At 43.3% G+C, this 22086-nt stretch overlaps 1 protein-coding gene across 1 annotated transcript in view; it reads right to left on the bottom strand.

Moving 5' to 3' along the window:
• Nucleotides 1-22086, bottom strand: part of LOC104295092 (ATP-binding cassette sub-family A member 10-like) — a 73736-nt gene extending 51650 nt beyond the window's left edge. Inside the window, exons 1-38 of the mRNA XM_009894796.1 lie at nt 21985-22086; nt 20335-20545; nt 19749-19907; nt 19405-19505; nt 18365-18591; nt 17897-18035; nt 17338-17523; nt 16096-16243; nt 15418-15589; nt 14766-14824; nt 14237-14347; nt 13969-14144; nt 13445-13564; nt 12941-13079; nt 12709-12799; nt 12273-12412; nt 11528-11647; nt 11167-11362; nt 10270-10436; nt 9403-9530; nt 8905-9042; nt 8241-8354; nt 7782-7952; nt 7311-7421; nt 6558-6686; nt 5714-5776; nt 5185-5276; nt 4657-4777; nt 4189-4306; nt 3630-3721; nt 3074-3252; nt 2450-2525; nt 2108-2202; nt 1527-1646; nt 1168-1308; nt 829-908; nt 695-750; nt 5-87 (exon numbers count right to left, since the gene is read on the bottom strand). Coding sequence (XP_009893098.1) covers nt 5-87; nt 695-750; nt 829-908; nt 1168-1308; nt 1527-1646; nt 2108-2202; nt 2450-2525; nt 3074-3252; nt 3630-3721; nt 4189-4306; nt 4657-4777; nt 5185-5276; nt 5714-5776; nt 6558-6686; nt 7311-7421; nt 7782-7952; nt 8241-8354; nt 8905-9042; nt 9403-9530; nt 10270-10436; nt 11167-11362; nt 11528-11647; nt 12273-12412; nt 12709-12799; nt 12941-13079; nt 13445-13564; nt 13969-14144; nt 14237-14347; nt 14766-14824; nt 15418-15589; nt 16096-16243; nt 17338-17523; nt 17897-18035; nt 18365-18591; nt 19405-19505; nt 19749-19907; nt 20335-20545; nt 21985-22086 — 4871 coding nt within the window. The remainder of the gene's footprint in view (nt 1-4; nt 88-694; nt 751-828; nt 909-1167; nt 1309-1526; nt 1647-2107; nt 2203-2449; nt 2526-3073; nt 3253-3629; nt 3722-4188; nt 4307-4656; nt 4778-5184; nt 5277-5713; nt 5777-6557; nt 6687-7310; nt 7422-7781; nt 7953-8240; nt 8355-8904; nt 9043-9402; nt 9531-10269; nt 10437-11166; nt 11363-11527; nt 11648-12272; nt 12413-12708; nt 12800-12940; nt 13080-13444; nt 13565-13968; nt 14145-14236; nt 14348-14765; nt 14825-15417; nt 15590-16095; nt 16244-17337; nt 17524-17896; nt 18036-18364; nt 18592-19404; nt 19506-19748; nt 19908-20334; nt 20546-21984) is intronic.

The following is a 22086-nucleotide window of genomic DNA, read 5'->3' as shown; positions in this document are numbered from 1 at the left end:
CTGCTGAAGTTGTTTTCTTTCAAAAGCCCCATTCAAAGACAGATCAAAATTATCCTTTTCCTGCTCTCGGGAAAGTTCCAAAAACACCTGAAATGGGCAAGATAAAACTCTGATTATTTCTCTGACTTTCACCAGACACTGTGATGCTCCTTTACAGGAGGTACAGCTCTGCAGCCCCTGTGAGAGGTAAGTGAACCAACTTTACGTGGGGAGCACATGTGCAGTAGCTGAGACTCCTGTGCTCTTTGGTATAACTTTCTGAGAGGCACCAGATGCCCACAGATATATCCGTAGAGTAGGTTTTACCCACCAATGGATTGACATAAACATGCCTTATCTTTGCCACCAGCCTTGTACAAGGAACAATAACCTGCTGCTTCAGGAGCAACCACAGAGGCTGGGCATGAGCGTCCACCAAGGGCATCCATCCCTTGGATGTGCTGTGTGCCTGTCTCAGGTGAGCGGAGTCAGGCAGCAACACTTCACCGAGGCTTGTTCCCACCACGCTAAATCCCAGCAGTAAAAAAAACAACAAACCATTTTCCATCACTTTCCCAGTAGAGGACCCCTTGCCCACCACCCTCAGGCAGTTTTTTGGTGGAGAAACCTTCTGCCACCGCACTGGCTCAGGTCTCGCTGCAGCTTTAGTTCCTGCTCATGCCTTTACACTGTGTCTAGCCTTGAAATCACCTGCCTGAGCCAAAGTGTTCAAAGAGAAGCTGTACTCCTCAAGGTTGAAGTTTTGCTTGGCTGTGGAGAAATGGAAAGAGTTGAAAATTAGCAGTCTGTGCTCCACCTTTTCAAAAAGTCATCTTGTTTTGCTCTTACCTTCCTCTAGCTTGGAGAAAGACTGAGACAGGGGCAGTGCATCTTCCATTGGGACCTTGTAGACTAGCAAAGAGGGAAACCTTGAAGAAAAAGAATAAAAGGTGATTCTGTATTGAGGTTCTGGGATCAAAACTTTATGTCATGCTATGAGCTGGATGCATGGTTGTTTTGCTGTAGGGGTCACATCAGGGTTGCACATATCAAACCAGATCCCCATGCAGGGACTCTGAGCAATTCATCCCTCTCCAGCTGAGATCCTGTGTCTGGCCATCACACTGGGCACATTTTTAGGGATGAGGTAGTGTTGAAACCACTGTTCATCCCATATTTCATAGCTACCTCTCCTGACGGGCTGCACTTGGGAAAATCCTCAAAATCTCAGCGTGGAGAAGATCAGCGCACTCTGGATCCTTGACTTTAATTTCCAGTAGATAACCTTTGCCAAACTTGTTCTTCAGGTACTGAATGGAGCCAATGCACCTGCAGGGGAGGAAGGAAAAAAAAAAAGAGATGTCAGTGTGAAGCCATTGGTACCCCACAGTCTGCTTCTTCCCAAACTGTACTGCTGGTGAAATCACAGGGAGCGCTTCATAAAGCCCATGGTGACAGGCTCAGGGAGGTGAGGCCAGAGAAGAAGCCCGTGTTGTCACATGGACAGTTTCCCAGCTGAGCCGTGTGCTGGCCGTGCTGCCACCCACCGTAGCTGCCCGGACACCATGATGGCCACGCGGTCGCACACCGCCTCTGCCTCCTCCATGTAGTGCGTTGTCAGGATGGCTCCTGTCTCCTTTATTTTCAGGGCAGCACGAATCATATTCCTGAAGACCAGAGGGAGGGGAAAAAAAAAGAAATCTAACACTCCCTAGGAACATCAGACACTTTTCCTTATACCTTTGTCCCTCCAAATGCCTCTCCCATGAAACAAGTGTAAAAACTTTACATACAGCAACTTTAGACTGATGTGCACATGGTAATACTTTGAAATAATGACCAAAAAATATTTTTGACTCAGCTCCCTTTCTGAATTCTTCCAAATCCCATTTATGACTGTCCTAAAGTTTGAAATAAGGATGAAGGCAAAAAGGTTTCTCCTCTTTCCTTGCTCATGGTGTAGCTAGAGAGAGCCAGGAAAATGGAGTTTCCAATAAAACCATTGGCATGTGATGAGCAGCACTAACTGCAGATGGGGTAAAACACTCTTTACCTAACCTTAGGCATCTACTCTTGGCTTCCAACCCCTTTACCACCGTGGTGGCACAGTGCCTGAGGTCTTACTCACCAGACACGGCGCTGCCCATTGGGGTCCATGCCAGTTGATGGCTCATCCAAGAGCAGGACCGCAGGGTTGCCCAGCATGGACACGGCGAAGCACAGCTACGATGGGGAAAGGGATTTGAGTCAAACCTTTTGCAGTCCCCGGGATTCGTTTGTGGGAATCAGGGTTCTGATTTATAGGAAATGTGGTTTTGGAAAAGGCTATTTTCCATCACCCCACCATGGGAGACAATACGATGCCCTGCTGGGTAGCTCAGAGCACTGGTAGGTCCCTCCGCTCATGGAGGGGATTTTTGATTTGAGCTATGAGCATGGCAGGGCTCATTACAAGTAAAACAAAACATACCTTTCTGGCTATCCCAGCAGATAATTTTCTGGCTTTTTTTTTTAAATAGTCTTGAAGCTGCAAAGCATTCACAATTCTGTCGGGAAAGGGAACAAATGAAAAAAGAACATTTTTGTTATTCCCAACTCAATACTCTCATTAAGAATTCCCCAAACGACAAGAAAAATGAACTTTCTTCCCCTTGCTCTTGACTCCTGCTTGTTTTTATTAAACATTTATTGTGTTATTAAAATGTAAGTGAATATTTGAAGCAAAGTGTACTGAATAAGCCACAAGCTCTTTTCTAAACCCATCATTAGTGTCAACAGCATTATAAATCCATTCCACCTTGCCAGTGTCAGCTGAGCAGGCAGTACTTAAGCACCCTTTCTTGTAGTGCCAAACTATAATATCAGAGATTTTAGAAACGCTTCCTAAAGATAACACACTTAAAAGGACATTACTGGTAAATTTATCCCCACTAAATGCACTTAGGCAAATCAGAGATTTTCTTAACCCACTCACTTAATCATGACATTTAGCACAAAATCACTTTAGCAGCTCCATTTCCTGAGTTTCTTTCAAGGTTGCCTCTGGCTCACAGTAAAATATTGACCAACCCCTGGAAACACCCCCCAACCATACCGGTTGACAGCAGCAGCCGTGTCCTCCTTGCACACCCCTTTCACGGCTGCGTAGACCCGCAGGTGCTCGTGCACGGTGAGGTCCGGCCAGAGCGGGTTCTCCTGCGGGCAGTACCCCAGGAAGGCGGGTGCGTGGTCCTGGAGGTGGGAGGTTGCTCCATCTCCCCTCTTCATCAGCACCTGCACAACCAGGCTGAGTGTCTTGCTCTCACATAGCCTTGCCCAGATACAGGGGTATGGTTCAGAGGAAGACTATGGGCTTTCTTGGGATTTAGGGGAGGAAACCCAAAGAGCAAGGGAGTGACTTTGCAACCCTCATTTACATGGCTTCTGAATATAAACACGGCCAGTTAAGGTAGATGCAACTGCTTGTCAAAGTTAGAAGCAGTTCACGATCATTTTTGTTAATACATTATCTAATTTAATAGGACAATGCATTCAGTTAAAACCTTCATCCCTAATAATGCTTTGAAAAAAATTATAGCTTAGCCCAGGTGCAAGGCTTGCACTCGCATTTTTAATCACGGATTTATTCCTTTTCTCCAGACGCCTCCTACCTGCCCAGCAGTCAGAGTCGTGTCTCCAGTGATCATTTTGATAGCTGTGCTTTTACCAGCTCCATTGGGCCCCAGAAGTCCTAATACTTCTCCTGGAATCAAAACGTATAATTTCTTAGTAATACTCCCCTTTCAACAAACATATCAGGCACAGTCTCATAAAAGAAAAAATATAAAAGAGAGCATGCTGATATCAAAGATCATATAAAAGTAAAGAGTATAAATATATGCTCTGAGAGCCCACAATGTTTCAACTCGAATGGATGCTGCGAGTCTAAGCGTCGCTCCCAGGGCTCTCAGAAGGCGCTGCTGAAGCAGATCCTGGAGAGAGGGGACTACGTTGTTTTGGATAACAAAGAGTCAAAGGTAAATAATAGGATGCATCCACATCACGTTGTTCATTAACACATCAACCACAGACCAAACATGTCTTAACCACAGAGCAAATAGATTTGACCTTTACATCCTTGCTCAGATAACTGAGAATCTGCAGGGAACTGACTCTCTGCTTATGATCAGGGGTCCAAAACAGGTCTAGGGGAACAGTTCCAGTTCTCACCTTTTTTAACACAGAAGGAAATGTTTTTGGTGGCCATTTTTTTCTTCTTCTTAAAAACTGAACCAGCTTGCTTTATTTTATATTCTTTGCACAGATTGCTGACAATAATGACTGATTTCTGAAAGCGAGGAGGAAGAAGAAAGATTAATCTATTATATTGGATAACATTAATCCTTCAGTAATATTATAGCAATAAAAAAGGGCAGAAAACCTTCTAAAGGTCTTCAAATTTGTTCATTGAGAATATGAGGTGCAACAGGACATTTCATGGTCCACGCTCCTCTTAACTGCTTTCTTCTCTATCCTGATGGCACCCACACTGTACGTTCGGGAGTTTAATTTTCCCGGGGAGGACAGCACAGCCAGAGCACTGACCTGCACTTATTGATACTTGGTGGTTTGGTTTTTACCAGGGTTCTTACCGGTATAAAATAAAATGAAAAAGACTTGTCACTTAGTGACTCGTACCTCCTTGTGACTCGGAGCCACTATGGCATTTCTCACTGCTGCTCTTTCAGCTTTAACATCTTCGTCTTCCTCTTCGAGCTCCTCGGGGCGTTGGTGGCTGCTTTCTCTTCTTGGAGAAATCCTGCAAAGCCACCAGATTCGTCTTAGAATTTTGTTCTTTATCCTTGTTCTCCGCCAATGCGTTTTGGATAGACCAAGAGTGAATGTCCTCCTGGTTCAATGTTTCTTGGTTTTTTTATTAATTCGTTTTAAATATTTATAATCTTTCTGTGTTGTACAAAGAACCAAGCTGGTGGTTCTCTACTGTGTGGAGGTACTAAAAAGCCTGAGAACTGTTTTATATTATCATAGCACTGTAGTATTTAAGCGGCTACTTTAGTTATAAAAAATCACCAGTATTAAAAACAGTATATTTAAAAATAAGGACACAAAGGCAATGATATCTGATCAAAATGTCTTCAAGGAAAAGCAGTGCGGTAGGAGTTTAGATCTTGCATGTTCCTGTGGTGCGTGTGTGTTTATACAAACCTAAATATTGGGTCCTTTCTCAGAACTGCTCTTCCAAATTTTATCTCCAAATATCGAAGAAGAAAAATGAAACCCACAGAATGGATATAAGGCTGAAAAAAAGAGGTTGCCACATTAACAGCCTTGCCTTCCATCTTACTACAGCCGAAGCTGAGAAGATGGTGGCAGCGTTGTAATATATGGGGGCGGGGGAAGCACAATATGTGAAAATAAAATCCATTAATATCTAAACTTAGGGTAATCCTGAGGGCTGTGAACTCTGTCATTTACCAATACTGCAGAAAATAGGTAGGAGAAAACCACTATTTATCAAACAACAGGGCTCCATTAAGTGGTCTGGTGTTATTTCCTTTTCCCTTCCCCATTTCAAAGGAGCGAGGTTGCTCTTGCACAGTGGGTAATCTGTCATCCAGACCCACCGAGATCCTCCTCCTGCATGAAACGAGCTCAAGGTTCTTGCCTGCTTCCTCGTAACTGAGGACGGGGTTTAGAAGACACATAATAAAAGTAATCTTAAATGTTTTCTTACTGCAAAGACAGCTATTAGTAGATCATGAGTCACATCAAATTTCTCAATCTCTTCTATAAAAATCTGTAAGAATAAAAAAAAAACCACAATGACAAACAATAATTCTTTAGTATAATGCTGGCTAATTTTGGAAGGGTTAAAGCAAACAACAAATACTTTGAAAATGTACAAAAGCTTCTGATTTACCCAAAATATTCACCATACAGATGAACATATACAGATGTTTGACTTTGGGCATTCAAGTCCTATACCAGAAAAAGTCACGGCCCTCAGTATGTGTATCAGACTCTTCTCTTGGGGCTACTGGCCTGTCACAGGAAAACATCTGATCTCCTGACAGAGGAGTCTCTTCTATTTGTACTTCACTCCTAAGTAATTTATGGTTCATAAATGATCTTGCACATAGCTGGAGGGTTTTGTTAAATTCTTAACTGACTTTCCAAGACCACCCTCAGCTGACATGGAGTAAAGCACCTTGTGAGTATTCTTAATTCTCACTCTATTTCCAGATAGATGCATAAATTCAAATTTTCTTGTATGATTGTTCAAGTCAGCTTGCTCGATTCTGCATGGAAAGAATTAAGAGGGCCTACCTAATCTGTAGTCACATCTTAAGTGCATGAGAAGTAGACCTTAGCCATAATGAACAGCTGGAAAAAATTAGACCTGATCTGAAACAGTCATTTAACGATGCACTCCAGCCATTTGGAGAATCCCACCCATAAGAGGAAACTAATGAGCCTTCCCAGAATGCAGCATGAGATTACCACCACACTTTGCTCAAAAGGACACATAGTTGTGTTTTACGATGGGGTGCCTCTCCTCGCCCAGCACCACCACTTACCTGCTGGCAGTGGAAGGTAATAGCCATCAGTGGGTACATGGGAATCAAGAGACACATAATGTAATGGGAGACTGTAGCATCGATCACAGAATGAATCATTGGGTTGATGATAAAAGAAGCAAAACCCATCTGAAAATAAAACAAGAGGGTAACTTAGCTGATGGGAAGGGTTGCGCTCCTCACTGGTCTTAAAAATTATGTAGGTCTACCTTTTCAATTCCTTGTTGTATTTCTAAAAATGGACAAGAAATATGAAGACGAGAAATGGTGAGGGTTCTGCTTGATGGTAGGCTGCCGGTTTGGGTCAGCCAGGGAAACTTCTTCCCAGACACAGGGCTGCTTTGGGCAGAAGAACGAAGCACAGGATCCCATCCTGTTCTTTCCCACCCCAGTTCATGCCAAATAACCCATCTCCTTCCAGGTCAGGCTCAGGCTATCTGTGTCTAACCTGATGGCTCACGTCTCAACATCTTACATCTCTTGGATGTGAGGTATTGAACAGAGTGATAAATAACTTTTTTGGCTCTGTTCCTGCACCAGCTCAGGGTGGATCCAAGCATTTCCCTGTGCCACAGCAGGATTGTAGGAACAAAACATGGTGACATGAATTTAATACAGAATTGACTGCTATAGAACACATGCCTGTATTTATGTTCTACATCTATACTTGGTGCTTTAACCTCTAGTTCTTCCTTAAGATTTCAAAATACATTTCTATAAGCCCCACAGCACATTACCTAGCCATAAGCTTACCACTATCAGGATAAAAGACCAAAAATCACAGTTCCATCCTTTGCGAAAGACGAACGAGGTTAAGTAGATTAAGAGAACGATAGAAATTCCACAGCCAAAAGTACCCATGATCTGCAGAATAAAAAGGGCTTTCATTAGAGAAAATGGAGTTATCTAAACAACCAGAAATGTATATAGCAACATAGTTCAGTTTAAATGATCATACATTAAGATCAGGTCATTCAGAAATTACCACAATTTTACTGTTAAGTGTAAAGGAGTATATTAAGGCAAGATTTACTGCCTTTTATTTCCAGCTGGGGAAGCCCAAATGGCAGGAGGTGAAACAAGGAGAAGGTCAGTAAGCATCTGGGGACCCAGAGGTGTGCCAGAACCGTCTGCACTCACGGTGTCTCAGCTACCCCTACACGTGCTCAAAATACGACCCCCATCCCTCCCCAGTGAACTGGCGATCACCCAAGTGGGATGTACCAGCAAGAAGAGTCTGTCGATGCTCAAGGAAATCTTGTTGCTCATTGCGAATAGAAGCCCAAACATGGAGAAGAGAAGGATCCAGCACAGCGGGATGTCCACCAGCGCCTGGCCGCACCAGTATGCTGAGGGAAAGCGCCCCGAGACCCGCAGCTGGGCACGAGCTCTCACCTGGGAAGGCACAATGCAAAGGGCAGTTTATTCTCGGTGCCTGGTTGGCCAACTGCACCCATGGGAATACCTCCAGGAAATAAAAAGCTAACTAAAAGCTGTTACCATTGCCATACTGGGGTAAAATTCCACCCCTTTTTGCCTTTTAGCATTTTGTGCTGACTGCAAAGCTGCTCATGGCAATATGGAGAAAAACTCAAGCTTTCCATCATATTCAAATGTCCTTCTGGCAGTGCAGTGGTAATCCCTTCTGCCCACCCCAAATCTGCTCCATTTCAAGGAGTTTACCTTGTAATCCTGCACGTAGCCCATTGCAAAGTGAGGAGGAAAACCAGGGAATAACAGCAGTGTATAAAGGAGGTAAAAAGAAACAAAATAATCCCAGAATTGTGGATTATCTATCTGAAAAGAGAAGAACAAAACATTTGTAGAAAACACCCGCAATGGAATGGCTAAATGCTGCAATTCATCTTACTGCATTTCTCATGAAGTACAGGGCGGTACGAACACATTGGGATTTGAAACCAAGTATCGGCAGGAGGAAGGTTTTCCCCAAACCACAGCCCTGCAAAGTGCTTGCCACTGGTGAGGAGAGATGGGTGGTGCAGATCCCATTCCTCCATCCCACACTTGTGGTGAGCTCTCTCTTCTGTCAATTGATGGGCCACAGCTTGAATAACATGACGTAGAGAATAAGGAACCTCCTGAAGTAACCCTCCCAGCCACCCTCTCCTTTTGGCAGCCCTCAAGATCCAGAAGGGAAAAATTAGCTTCAGTTTTCCTGAAGTCAAGTCAAACATGATGGTTCCAGAGCTATCACCAAGGAAGGTGGGTCTACAGGTACAGACAGCCCCACATGGCTACCCATTACAATCTGATGACTTATCCAGACCTCAAGCAAATTTAAAAACTATTTTCTGACACCTCCTGGCTGCCAGGCTCTGACACTTACAGAGAAAAATGGGTTATTCCAGATCCGAATGTGCACGGTGGAGTTGAGGGCTCTCAGCAGAGCGTTGCTAATGACGTTTACAAGTACTGGGAAGCAGTTGACGGTCTCTACACGGCATAACATGGTAAACCTGTAGCTCTTCAAAGAGCAAGAAAACAAGATGAAAACTCTTGGGTTTTCTCATCTGCAGGGAAGCAGTAGAAAAAGAGCATGCCAGGAGAATCCAAACCTGAAATAATTCATTTTGCTTATGCTTGATTTGTTAAAAAACAAATTGCTAGGTATTGGAAGTCTGTATAGATGTGCTACAAAAATGAAAATTTTGAGGTGGAGGATGAAGGAGATAAGCATGTAGTTTACAGGTTAAAACACTTCCAAATCTTTGTACCTGTGGGCTTTACTCAATAGGACCATCCCGCAGGTAGGATTGATGGAGGCATTTTTCTTAATTATTCAATTGTTGGGAAGAACTAGAAGGAAGAGGACAAAAATCCTCACCTGGCCTTTGCGAGACACTTTTATAGCCCCATTGTGTTTCAGCTCCTCTGTGCTATTTCCCTCGCTTGTTATTTCCACTGTGAGATCTTGGCTCTCGAGTGTGTGGATAAAGTCTTCAATGCCTGTGCCTGGTATGAAAGCCAAAAGCAGAGGAATCATAATACTGAAAAACAAGAGAGTGTTTGATGGTTTGTTTTTTTAAAAAAATCCATGACCACCAAACAAAAACAGAGAGTCTAATAACCATGGACATCAGGCAGCACATGTGTGGTGGATCATTGCACATTGGTTTCTGTGAAGTTAATGGATTTCAGTCTCATTGACTGAATCTTGCATTGTCATTTTTTTCTGCCTTTGCTCAGTTGCTACAAAATATATTTTCCTTACTGACAGTCTGATGAAGCCAACAGCATTGTACTCCAACAAAACTACATAAAATAGCATGCGCTCATAGGAATGTTGAAGGTAAAATTCTGGAAATAGACCATCAATTTGACTCAGCACTATCGAACCCTTTCTGGAGTATGGTGCCTGGTTTGAGGATCCGACACTCTGAAAACGCAGGAATCATTTGGATAGAGGTATGGATTTGGGGGCAGGGAAAGAACTGGTTCCCTTGTAATCCCATCTGCTACGGTATCCCTTTTCACATCGTTGCATCAGGACCTCACCAGCTGCTGAAGCCAAAGTAGGCTTCATTCATAACCCCTTAAAAATAACAATTCCCATGCTTTTCTGTCACTAAAAACCTCATCATCCCTTGGATCCCCTCCATCCTACAACCATCTGGTCTTTCCACTTATTTTCCTTTGCAACAGCAAGAAGCCCCAGAATAGCAAAGGATGAGGAAAGGCTCCTTCTCCTCACCCGTGTTGTTGTGGACCAGGAGGCTGGTTGTCTCTGAGTGAGCCTTTTTCCCCAGGGGCAAGAAGTAACGTGTAGACGAGAGCTCCCAAATGCTCACACTCTTCCAGGCAGCAGCCAGGGTCAGTTGCAAAACCAGAGGAAGCAGAAAAACCACATAGAGCAGCAAACTACATTAAGAAAGAGATGAGTAAACACTCTGAAAACAGATATTCAGCAGAACTCATTTGTGTATTGGGAATGGTAGACTATATTCAGGTTACCCAACGCTTTTCCTGTCACAAATTTTTGGCAGTTTTATTTTCGTAAGTCTCAAGCCTCAACCGTTCACACAAAATTTAGCAGGGAGAGGACCTCGGATCTGGACTGCTCAAATTTTTAGGGCCACAAAATGCCTTTCAGACTTCCTTAAGAGATAAGTTTTTCATAAATCAGCACCTCCCTTCTGTTTCTTGTGCGTCACCTGGAAATGCCAGCATGTCAGATTACTGAAAATGAACAAAAGGGTTCATGAGTGAAATTTTAAAAAAAAAGTTAAAGAGGAAGTTTGAAAGTAGTATTTTTCCCTGCTCTGTACACACTAGTTTATTTTAAAACTTCCTCCTCCATTTGAAATAACAGTATTTCTAAATGATTCTTTTCTTCAGAAAGAAAATAGGTTCCCTTGAATAAATCACTCAGTATAGAACTGAAAATGAACAAAAGGGAGATTTTATATTACTGGCACTGGAAAGGAAGAAGCTTTCCTCTCCTCTGAGTGCAGATCACCAAGATCATTCAAAGCCAGGACCTGACATCTATTAATCCAAACGTTCATCCCAACAGGGGTGTGAAATTGTCCCCCCTGCTGTGAATGTGTCCAGTTCCAGATCTGCAAGAGAGAATCACTTTGGTACTTACATTGACCGCAGGTTTTTCACCGAACATTTAAGCTTTAAGAAGTGCACCCATGCCATGGCAGAGACCTGCTGCCTCCAGAGAGCCAAGCCGCTGACTGCCACCTTCCCGGTGTCTGAGAGCAGCAGGGAGCCTGGCTCCGTCTCGTCGGGGCACCGTGGTCCTGCTTCTGCCCACTCCTCCCCAAGGACGCCCTCATCTGCAGAAGGTTTTCCACATGCACATTTATGTCTGAGACCAGCTTCTACGTTGCAATGTGTGAAAAATTAAGTGCCACCTCATAATCAGCTGTCGGAGGCACGCTCAGGGGTTATTGCAAGGTAGCCATTCTCTTCGGCTTGTATATTTGCAGCCATGACTGTACCTTCTTGGTCCACTGTGGCTTCTTCCTCCAGTCTCAGGAAGACATCTTCCAGGGTTGTCATGCTAACTCCATAATTGATGATTCCCTGGTCGGAGCAGCTGTCGAGGCCACTGAACAGATCTGCAGGACAGAGATAATACAAGTGCCTTCAAGGTTTCAAACATAAGCACCTATTTCCAGGCCAGACCTTGGTTCAGCTGAGTCAACCTGACTGGAGCATCTCCAGTCACAGGAAGAATGAGAAAGCAGAGAGGTGCCAGGACAAAAAGGGCCTGGAGGAACACAGAACTGCCAGATGCATAACTTGTTTAAGATATTTTTCTGTTTAATTTCAGACCATGCATCCTCTGAGGCAGCAGGGCTATGGGACTCTCAGACTCAACACGATGGACACGGTGCGTGAGGGTCTGCCTGGTCCCACTGCAGGTACGGAGTGGTACTGGTTGTATGGAGCTTTCTCTTGTCACTAACTTCTCTTTTAATGGAAAGAAAAATAAACTCTCAGTAACACATGCAGCCCGATTTAGCCTGCTAGGTTTTTCATTACAAACAGTAGAAAAACATTTGTTGTACATTTTGATCTTAAACACATGGGTGATAGAATTTTGGGGTGAAAACCAAAATACAACAGTTCTAAAGTCCTTATGTGACTGCTGTAGAAAATCTTCCTCTTCATTTCTCTTTCCTCACATTTGTGATTATTTTTTCTCTATGGACAATTCTCAACTGTTTTAATATACATTACCTGGGAATTTGTTCACGGTTTCTAGTGGCAGTTTATATCTCAGCTCATATTGACTGTGTCCTGAGAATATGACGTTGGGGATGTACCGTTTAACCAGAGATGTCACGTTCTCCAAGTCACAAGACTCACTGACATGGATCCTGTTCGGTTGAAAAAAACAGATGCTTAGTTTTGAAAAAAAAACCCAACCAACCAACCAAATAAAACCCAACCACCATTGTATTTGCTAGGATGCACAAAAAGAAAAATCCAGCAGACTTCCTTCATTCCTTACTCTGGAGTAAAGTGCTGCTTCAGTTAATTTAATGGAATGTTAATTCAGTTTATTTCCTTGTTTTGACGACATCTGCTCTACAGTTTCCCCCTTACAGTTACTCTGGTGGCTCCTTGTACATGTGTGTTCCCAGACACCTGTTTCTGGGGCTGAAGTAGGTACCTTAGATGATAGCCAATCCCCCATTTTTTCTTCAAGAACAGAGAAGACCCGACACACTTCAGCCTCCCGTGTGAGATAAAAGCCTTGCGGTCTAAAGAGAGAGAGATAAAGCCAAAGGAATTTATACTGTACAGCAGCAGCAGTTCAAAACTTCTTCTGCAACTGAGCCTCACATGGACTTTCTGCTCCAGGGTTATTCTGCAGAGATGCTGCAGGCTGAGCCTCTGCTTACCGGCGAGGATATCTGCCTCATCCATGAACTGGGTACTGAACAGGATCACCCGTCCAGCTCTGTGCTCCTTGAGGAGGCTCCACACCTGGTGCCTGGAAAGAGGATCCAGCCCAGCCGTTGGCTCATCCAGGAGCAACACCTGCGGAAAGGATGAAATCAGACGTAATTTGTTGCTGGAGCAATGGCACGTCTTTTGGGTTTGGTGTTCCCCTGAAAGCCTCAGGTCCTGAAGGCAAGAGACCCAGGCCTCCTTTTGTGCATGGGCAGCTATTCTGGGGGCTGATCAGAGGTCAAGGAACAATCTGTCTGCTTTAAAACTAGACTAGCAAGATGAGTTATGAATTTCACAAAATGAAATTGTTACATTTATTAATTTAAATAATTATGAGGGCTTTAAAGAGATCTGAAACCGTGGGCAAACTTGTGGCCAAGTACATGCATAAGGTTTTGGTCATGTTGGACCTGAATATTCCCTGTATTGCAGAGCTGTGCCTGCTGCTTTACCTGGGGGTTCCCAAGCATGGCTATTCCAATGGATAACTTCCGTTTTTGCCCACCACTCAGTTTCTTGGCTTGAGTGTCTTGAATGCCACTGATATCCAGCAGTTCCAAAATATTTTGCACCTAGAACAGCAACAAGGATGTCCATTCCAAGCACCAGTTGTCCTTCTGTCCTTTGTAAGCCATGAAGGAGATCTGGCTGGGACTGAAGGCACAGTTTCTAAGAGCATGTACCAAGGTCCAGCTTCTACCCACACCAACCCACCACTGCCAGGAGCAGCCGCTGCAGGGGTTGCTACATCCCCTCATCTCCTTGGGTTGAGCAAAGGAACAGCTGTGGTTGCACCAAGCCGACAGGCTTGCCTACTAACCTGGACAAAGCTAAACAACAGCTTCAATTTTCAGAAGACACAGCCAGGTGGACCCTTGGAGCTTCCCAGTGCAAAAGGAGCCTTTACTGAAACATGGGGTTTGCCTGCAGCCTGACGTTGCTGCACAGCGATGTGTTATAGGGGACATGCACTTACCTCTCTCTCTACCTCTTTGGACTTGATGCCCTTGATTTCTGCAAAAGTTTTCAAATTTTCTTTCACCGTTAAGACTTCAAACTGTATGTTGAACTGTGGGCAAATGCCAACCATCTCTCTAATCTCTTCCCTGTCCCCTATTTCAGAGAGCTTGTAGTTGTATATGGTTGCAGAGCCTGTTTACAGGAATAAAAGTGATAAGGCGAAACGAACTGGTCTTTACAGCTTTTGAATCAAGCCCGTCCCATCCCACCATTTGCCATCCTACCTTCAGAAGGCAAAGTAAGTCCGCTGAGCACGTTTAACAGCGTTGTCTTTCCAGCCCCACTGTGGCCAAGTAAGGCAGTGATCTGACCCTCATAAATATTTAAAGACAAACCTAGAATGAAAACAACATCAAGTTTGGGAAGAAATGAGGTTTGACTTGCCTCCGCTCATTGTCGAAGGCAAGACAAGTCAAGAAGTATAAGAACTAAGTAGTAATAGCCAGTCAGAAGTGCGTTAAGGGAATTGGGGTAAAGTTCTGCCAACCTTGAACTAACAGCATAAGAAGGTGCTCTGTATTTAGCAGAAAAGACAGAAATACAACAATAGAAAGAAATTCTTTGTCCTCTTTACTCTTATTAAGAATAGAAAATCAGTAAAAACTGAGCAAAATATTGATCAGTTGTATCAATCAATATTTTACATAATTTTTCAAGCAATGCAAGTGTTGTTTTATTTCTTTGACTGACTGAAATGTTTGCACAACTGTTTTCCCTCATCTTTAACAGGAATCAATATCACAGCTTTCATACCTCTTAAAGCTTCTGTCTTCTTGTCTTTCTTTTTATATGCTTTTTTAACATTGTTGAATCTACAAGGAAGGTAAGAAGGCTATTATTTCAGGATTCCTGTAAAAACATTTCCCTGATGCCCTTTTTCATTCTTATCGGTCTTAATTTAAGATGACAGAATTGGCAAGAAAGGTCAGAGGTACTGGGAAGTGACCCTGAGACTCTGTAGGGTTTGGCATGCTCTGTACACAGGTGTGACCATCACTACCCGGCACACAATACCAGAACACCAAACCTCGCAAAGGCAGGGTGAAGACCATTGCAAAAGACGGCTGTTTTACAAGGGGCTGCCCTCTGCGTTCTCCTTGTTGTTCCTAATGGACATTTAACAAAGCCCACAGCAAAAAAAAACCCTCTGCTTTTTTTTTCTTTTTTAAATCTGACTTTATCCAAATTTCACCTTATTGACCGGCTTGAATTAGCTATTTACCTCATCTGCATCTTATCTCTAATTTTTCTCTGTGAAATACAGTGTTTTGCAAGCGCCTCATGAACAAGCAAACTGCCTGGATAAATCAAAACAAAGCTGACCGGAGAAGCGGTGACCTGTGGGAGCATTAAACCCAAGCTACCAAACTCAAAAAGCATAAATAGCAATTCCTTCTCTCTTAACCTGATGGCCTCCTTCCCCAGGAATTCGGGGGGCACCGGCTCTACGTCATCACCGAGGAGCTCCTCAGGGCTCGCTGTGGTTCTGGGCATCTCCCTGGTGGAACCTCTCCTGATCCGCATCCAGTATGAGGGCTTCAGGCAGAAAAAAGGGGGATCTGGGATGCCGTATTTGCCTGACAGGAAAGCAAAGAAGATGATCTGTCATTAAGCAAAGCCACAACCAAGACATCACCCTAGAGTAAACATTTAGGAGGTTCTAAGAAGTACTTGGCTGCCTCAAAACTGGTACTTTGTCCAAAAAAGAGGTTTGGAGCTGGGGTGAATGAGACAAGAAGGTTGACTTCAGGGCTATATCTGATGAATTCAATATTTTACTTAATCAATTGAAATATTGTCCCACACTTCATTACACTATTTTCTCATAAACAGTTCAACAACAGTATAATTGGAAAGAAAAAACACCAAATACTTTGTTGACTTTGATTTGGGAATCACCAGCGTGTGCCTGGGGTAGAAAAGTCACTCAGCGGTATAATACATTTTTTTAGTCCAAAACCTATTTTGGTTGACTCAGAGAATGGAGCAGCCCATAATTTCCTTGAGGGGCTATTACACTCAGTCCATATAAATCAAAAGTATAAAAGAAGAAAGTAGGATCATAAGCATAAACCATACATACCTGGCAGAACTTTGTCGAAATACATAGCTAACAGCATGTACAAGACTGAGTCAAAGACCAGCATAATGTAAGTCGAAAACAGAAAGTATGATTCCTCCATAAGGTTAGAAAAAGAGAAGCCCATTCCATATTTTTCTAAATGGAAAACCTGAAATGAAGGACAAAGAAGAAGAATTTTCAGGCTGGCAAACAAGGCACACGCCATCACACCATGGATGCAATTGACTTTGTTAACCCAGAAATCGTCCGCAGTACTGACCAATTTTTCTTCCCTTCTTTTGAGTGAGGAAGGGAAATAAATTTACTCCACTCAGACATCTTATGTTTTCATTCAGAATTTTCCAGAACAGTCCAGAAGCAGAAGAAAAGATCAGATTTTTACAGAAAATCACTCAAGAAACATAATATTGGCACACTTGACATGACAAAGTCATGACAAAACCAGTATAATTTTACATAGTGATTGATTTAACCATATGGTAAATCAGCAGTAGACTCAAGTTTCTTTTTCTGCTTGTGCAGAAATCTTCTCTGCCAGGCAGATTTTTTTTATACATTAGGAAATCAAATGTTAAATAACTGGAGCTAGAAAGCATTGCTCACAGCTACGGGGATATGATTGTCTGAATAGTGGGAAACTGCACAGAATTATCCAAAGCGGGGATGGAGGAAGGGTGCAGAAAACTCAAATTGTATTTGCCCAGTTTCTGTTGCCAGGAAGAGTTGCTGCAGGGGGAGGGGGATGACCGGGTGGTGAAGAGCTGATGTCCCCGAGTCAACTCCCATCTGCCTGGGGTCCAGCCCTGGCTGATGATGGTGCTGTTGTGCACGGTGATGGGCTCGCTGGGGCTTCCTTGGGTTCGTGGGGACACTACAGAAGTGCACAACGGCAGATAATTGGTGACATGGGCAGTGGTTTTCTTTCCATTTATCAGCTCTTTCAATGGGGGGATGGGACGGGGGAATTGGAGCCCCTCTTTGCTGCCCAACGGCAACTCAACTTGCATGGAGGTTTCAAAACAGGATGTGGATATGAATGAAAAGCACCTGAAGATTTTACAGATGTGGAAAAGCCGATCTTTTGAAATGAGGACAATGAATTCCTATGCCTTTCTCTATCAGTGAAATACAGCAGAGTCTTTTATTGTCACAATCCATGACAAAATGTACTCTGTCTCCCCCGAGAGGGCCCAGGACAACAAGCTACTGGGAAGGTTCAGCTGCAGAGATGATGCCCCATACCTTTGCAATGCCAACATTAAATGCAAAAGGACAGAAGAGACTGAGAAACCACTTCAACGGTTCTGGAATATTTTCTATCAGCACCGCGAGGCTCAGGCATCCGAAGAGAAAGGTGATGAGGAACACCATGGAGCCGGCAAGTTTGGCGGTCCTTAAGAGGGAGCAGAGCATGAAAACCAGGTGGATCTGCAAGAACAGAAGTTTCCTTCAGTCACTGAAGGAAATAAATATCCTTAACAGTAGCACTTCCATTTGCCAGGCAAACAGATATCTGGTGAGCTGGGTCCGTGTAACAGAATACACTGAAGTCCTTCTTAGTGGGTTCATCTGAGTTTCAAATCAGGTCTTTCGTAGCCAACCTACTGCCTTTCAGATCTTCAGGCTGTAATTCAAATCACCGCTGCTGAGTCAGAGAATCCACTCAGCTATTTCAATTACTATGGCCATGCAAAGGATAGAGTCCTGAGCACTGTGAAAAAGGCTCTGGAGTAACATTTAGGCTCATCAACACAGTAACAAATCATGTGGTGAGAAAATTTGGCTATAAAACCCAACTCACACATGCTAGGCCGTACAGGAACAACAGCAGTGAGACTGCAGGGAAGCTGCTGAGATAGAAAGCATCCCGCACCACAAGAGCTGTCAGCAGGCAGGAGAGGACCATCATGTAAACAGCATACAGCAGACTCCAGGAGAGCCTGAAGACAGAAAGGTGGCATTACACTTCCATTTAATTAAGAACTGTTGTTACAATTTCATCTGTATGGCAGAATCATTTTAAATTAAAATACTAAGTGTTCCCCAGGGTCAAGTCATTCATACTCTGCAAAGAACAAATAGCACGACCCACCTTAGCAGGAAATACCCAAGGAAGCAGAATATGCTGCCACCATGCTTAGCCCTTCTGGTTTGTCCTTATAGTACTGGAGAAAACTTATGAATTCATTTAACTCATTAACTCTTTGCACAAATACCCAAGAGTATACTGATTATTGGCAAACAGATACTTTAGTTAAAAAGAACTCACCAAAACGCAATATCCTGCAGCCCCATTGTCTTCATCAATGCTTTGAGCTTCTTCTTTTCTCTTACAACATTCATTGATAAGAAATACATGAATGGAGAGAAACACATCACGATAGAAATCATGAAATAACTGTACTGTAGTGTAACGGAAGAGATGACACTCCGGGACTTCATACGGACACCAGCAATTGACTTTATTTCTTCCCAAACAGAATGATTCGTCACCACCTAAAGGAGTTCAAAGTCAACATCTCAGTATTTAGTTTATTTTCTACAGTGAGATGTATTTATATAAGAAACCTTCTGATTCATCATCCCTAGATTTACTTTTTAATGCGGCTTTATAGAAAACATCAACAAGTAATGCAATAAAGCCCCAAAGGAGGGGTTCATCTGACTCATTTGTGCATCTGCACCTCAGGCAGACTCCCTCCCTTGTCTATTGCGAGAGATGAATCTTTCAGCCCACCCAGGGGTAAGAATCCAGACACACAAACAACTCGCACTCCCCAAGGTCCTGTTTCTCTCCCCAGGTACAAAAGCAGCCTGCACAGCCGGAGGTGCCCAGCCAGGTGGAATGACCCCTACCCTGGGATATTTTTGAGGAACAATTTGGAAAGGAAGGACAAGAAATGACAGACATGCCTACTTTGAAACCAAGTCATCCAGTGGATATTCATACCAAGTTGGTCTCCTGCAAGAATAACCTTTTCCTTGGAATCTGAGAAATACTCTAAATTAAACAGTGCTATTACACTTGGTTCCCAGCCTTTAACAGGAATTGCCATTTTGAAGAGAAACAAATGTTAGTACAAATCTTCAACGTTAAATTAAAAGCAGTCCTTTTCTGAAAGAACTGCTGATTGCATTCAAGTTCTCCCTGTTGCTGCCAATAGTACTCATTGAGTATTTTAAGATAATTGTTTTTCTGCAGAATTTTCTTACAAGTCCATCTCTTGCTATTGTCACAGAACAATTCGTCTTGCCTGGACCAAGTTTAAAATAAAAGGACACCTACATCAGTTCATAAATTCGATTTACCTCTATAATAGCAGCATCGATGCTGGACTGCAGGGACAGGAAGCCTCTGTACCAGTACCTTGGGCTGTCACAGTACCGCGACGAGAAATTGTAACAGTTATCTGCAAGGATGACAGGTTAAGGGCATCACAGGTAAGAACAGTGAAACATAATTGGTTTTCACTACAGAAGGTGATGATAAGCATGCATATGCATTAGGGGAAACTCTTCAAATGGACAGTGGCCCACTGACAAAAAAAACAGAACAATTTATTAAGTCATTTAACATATATAGATTATTCCAGCAAAATAATGCCTATCCATGCCAGGCAATCACCCAGCCATAAATTCTCATTTTGTATTACCTACGTATCCAAAGTTGTCATTTGGAATAGGCACATTCCCAGCAGCAAACCTGAGGTGATAGGAGAAGTTGTCCTTAAATACAACCCCTATAATTTCATTATTTGAAATCCAGGCTTTCTCCAGGGCTTTCTCATCGTCCAGTGCCTCTAGTTTTATACCTGTCATTTGTAAGAAAAACACTGCAATGAGTTTCTTTAGATCTGGAATTGTGTGCACAGACACTGGGTGTATATTCTGCCTTTTTAGCATTGCAACTCCTCCTTTCCAGTTCTCCTCACTGGGAAAGGTGGCACCGTTAAATATTTCATACTTTACCAGTTGGGAAGAAGTGAGCCTCAAAAGAATGAGCCAGTGTGTCTTAATAGTATTATTCTACAAAGGCAGAACTTTACAGCTCAGAAGCTCACACTGACCTCACTAGTAATTTAAATACTAGAGAAGAAATATTTGTGAGAATGGAGGATTTGGGGTGAATTTTCTCTACTGACCAAAGATACTGGAGAACCACTATGTATAATAATGGAGAATGCAATGTATGACAGATTAAATAATGACAAAGTTAAGTATTCAAAAGGCAAAACATACCTATCATTACAGAGTTCAAGGCCACTTTGTTCATGATTTGCCTTGTGGTCACGGTGATGGGTGTAAAAGCGATGGTGACCCCAGTGGCATTGTAGGCAGGATCATCTAACTGCCCGAGGGAACCGTAAGGCACTTCGGGGTAGCGGGTGGTCACCATGAACGTGCAGACTATGAACATCAGCGGCAGAAAGAGCAGAGAGAGCAACCACTCCTAGGTAAGGGGGAGAGCGGAGAAAAGAGTTTAATAATATAACAGTAGACAAGCATATTCTCTGCAGCATTAAAACATAAACAAGAGGCACTCAGTCACACTGGTTTCTTAGATGTTGACTAACTCATAAGGTCTTTGCATTGTGCAGGTCACCTCAGTAAATTACTCTGCTCAAAGAGCCCATCTGTGCTCTCATATGTCACATAAAAGACAGAAATATTTTCAGTTAAAAAAGTAAAGTCTCCTAAAGTGTTCATTACCAGGCAGGGTTAGCCGAGTGCTCTGTGTGGGCACGGGGAACTGGCTGACAGGCTGCACCCAGAGGGTGGCGGTCAAAAGATCCTTTTCAGACTGCCAACCTGTCACGAGTGGGGTCCCCCAGGAATCGATACTGGCCCAAAGCTGTTTAATGTCTTTATAAGTGATCTGGATGATGGGATCAAGTGTACCCTGATGAATTTTACTGATGATATCAAACTGAGTGGGGAAGTGGACACTTTGGGAGAGCCACTCTGCAGGAAGACCTGGGTAGGCTGGTAGAGTGGGCTAACAAGAACCTGATGAAGTTCAACAAGGACAAGTGTAAGGTCTTGCATCTGGGAAAACATAATTCAGGAGTGCAGCACAGGCTGGGATCTACCTGGCTGGGGAGCAGCTCTGTGGAAAGTGACCTGGTGGTCCTGGTGGAGAAGAAGATCAAAATGAATGAACAATGTGCTGCTGTGGCAAAGCAAGCCAACAGGACACTGGGTTGCATCAGCAAGGCCATCACCAGCAGGGAGAAAGAAGTCATTATCCCACTCCACTCAGCACTTGTCAAGCCACACTTGGAATACTGTGTTCAGTTTTGGTCCCTGCTATACAAAAAAGATGTGGACAGGTTGAAGAGGGTCCAGAGAAGGGACACCAAGATGATTAAAGGACTAAGGAAGCCTGCTGTTTGAGGAAAGAACTGGGTTTGTTCAGCCTTGAGAAAAGAAGGCTCAGGGGAGACCTTGTCACCACGTTGCAGTATTTCAAGGGTGGCTACAAAGAAGATGGAGACTCCCTTTTTACAAAGAGTCACATGGAAAAGGCGAGGGGCGATGGGTACAAGTTACTCCTGGGGAGATTCTGATTGGACACAAGAGGAAAAATTTTCACAATGAGAACAATCAGCCACTGGAATAATCTCCCCTGGGAAGTGATGGATTCCCCAACATTGGACACTTTTAAGGTCTAGCTGGACTGGGTGTTGGGCCATCTTGTGTAGACTGTGGTTTTGCCAAGAGAGGTTGGATCAGATGATCCTTGAGGTCCCTCCCAACCCAGTGTCCTATGAGTCTGTGAAATGTACTTTAACTTTTAACTTTACAAAACGAAATTGGGGTATAGGGACAGGCAGGGACTGGCTACTCTCAACGGTTAGCTACTCACTTTTTTTTTTTTTTTTAGCTTACCTGAAAGCTCTGCATCTTCATCCTCCACTTGATAAGTACATTTTTCCACAAGAGAATTTTTGTTTGCTGGAATACACTTATATTTCTCTGAAGTGTCTTCAT

This window comes from Charadrius vociferus, unplaced genomic scaffold (genome assembly GCF_000708025.1).
Source record: "Charadrius vociferus isolate BGI_N301 unplaced genomic scaffold, ASM70802v2 scaffold321, whole genome shotgun sequence".
Lineage (NCBI taxonomy): Eukaryota > Metazoa > Chordata > Aves > Charadriiformes > Charadriidae > Charadrius > Charadrius vociferus.
This window is presented reverse-complemented; position numbering and strand designations above follow the sequence as displayed.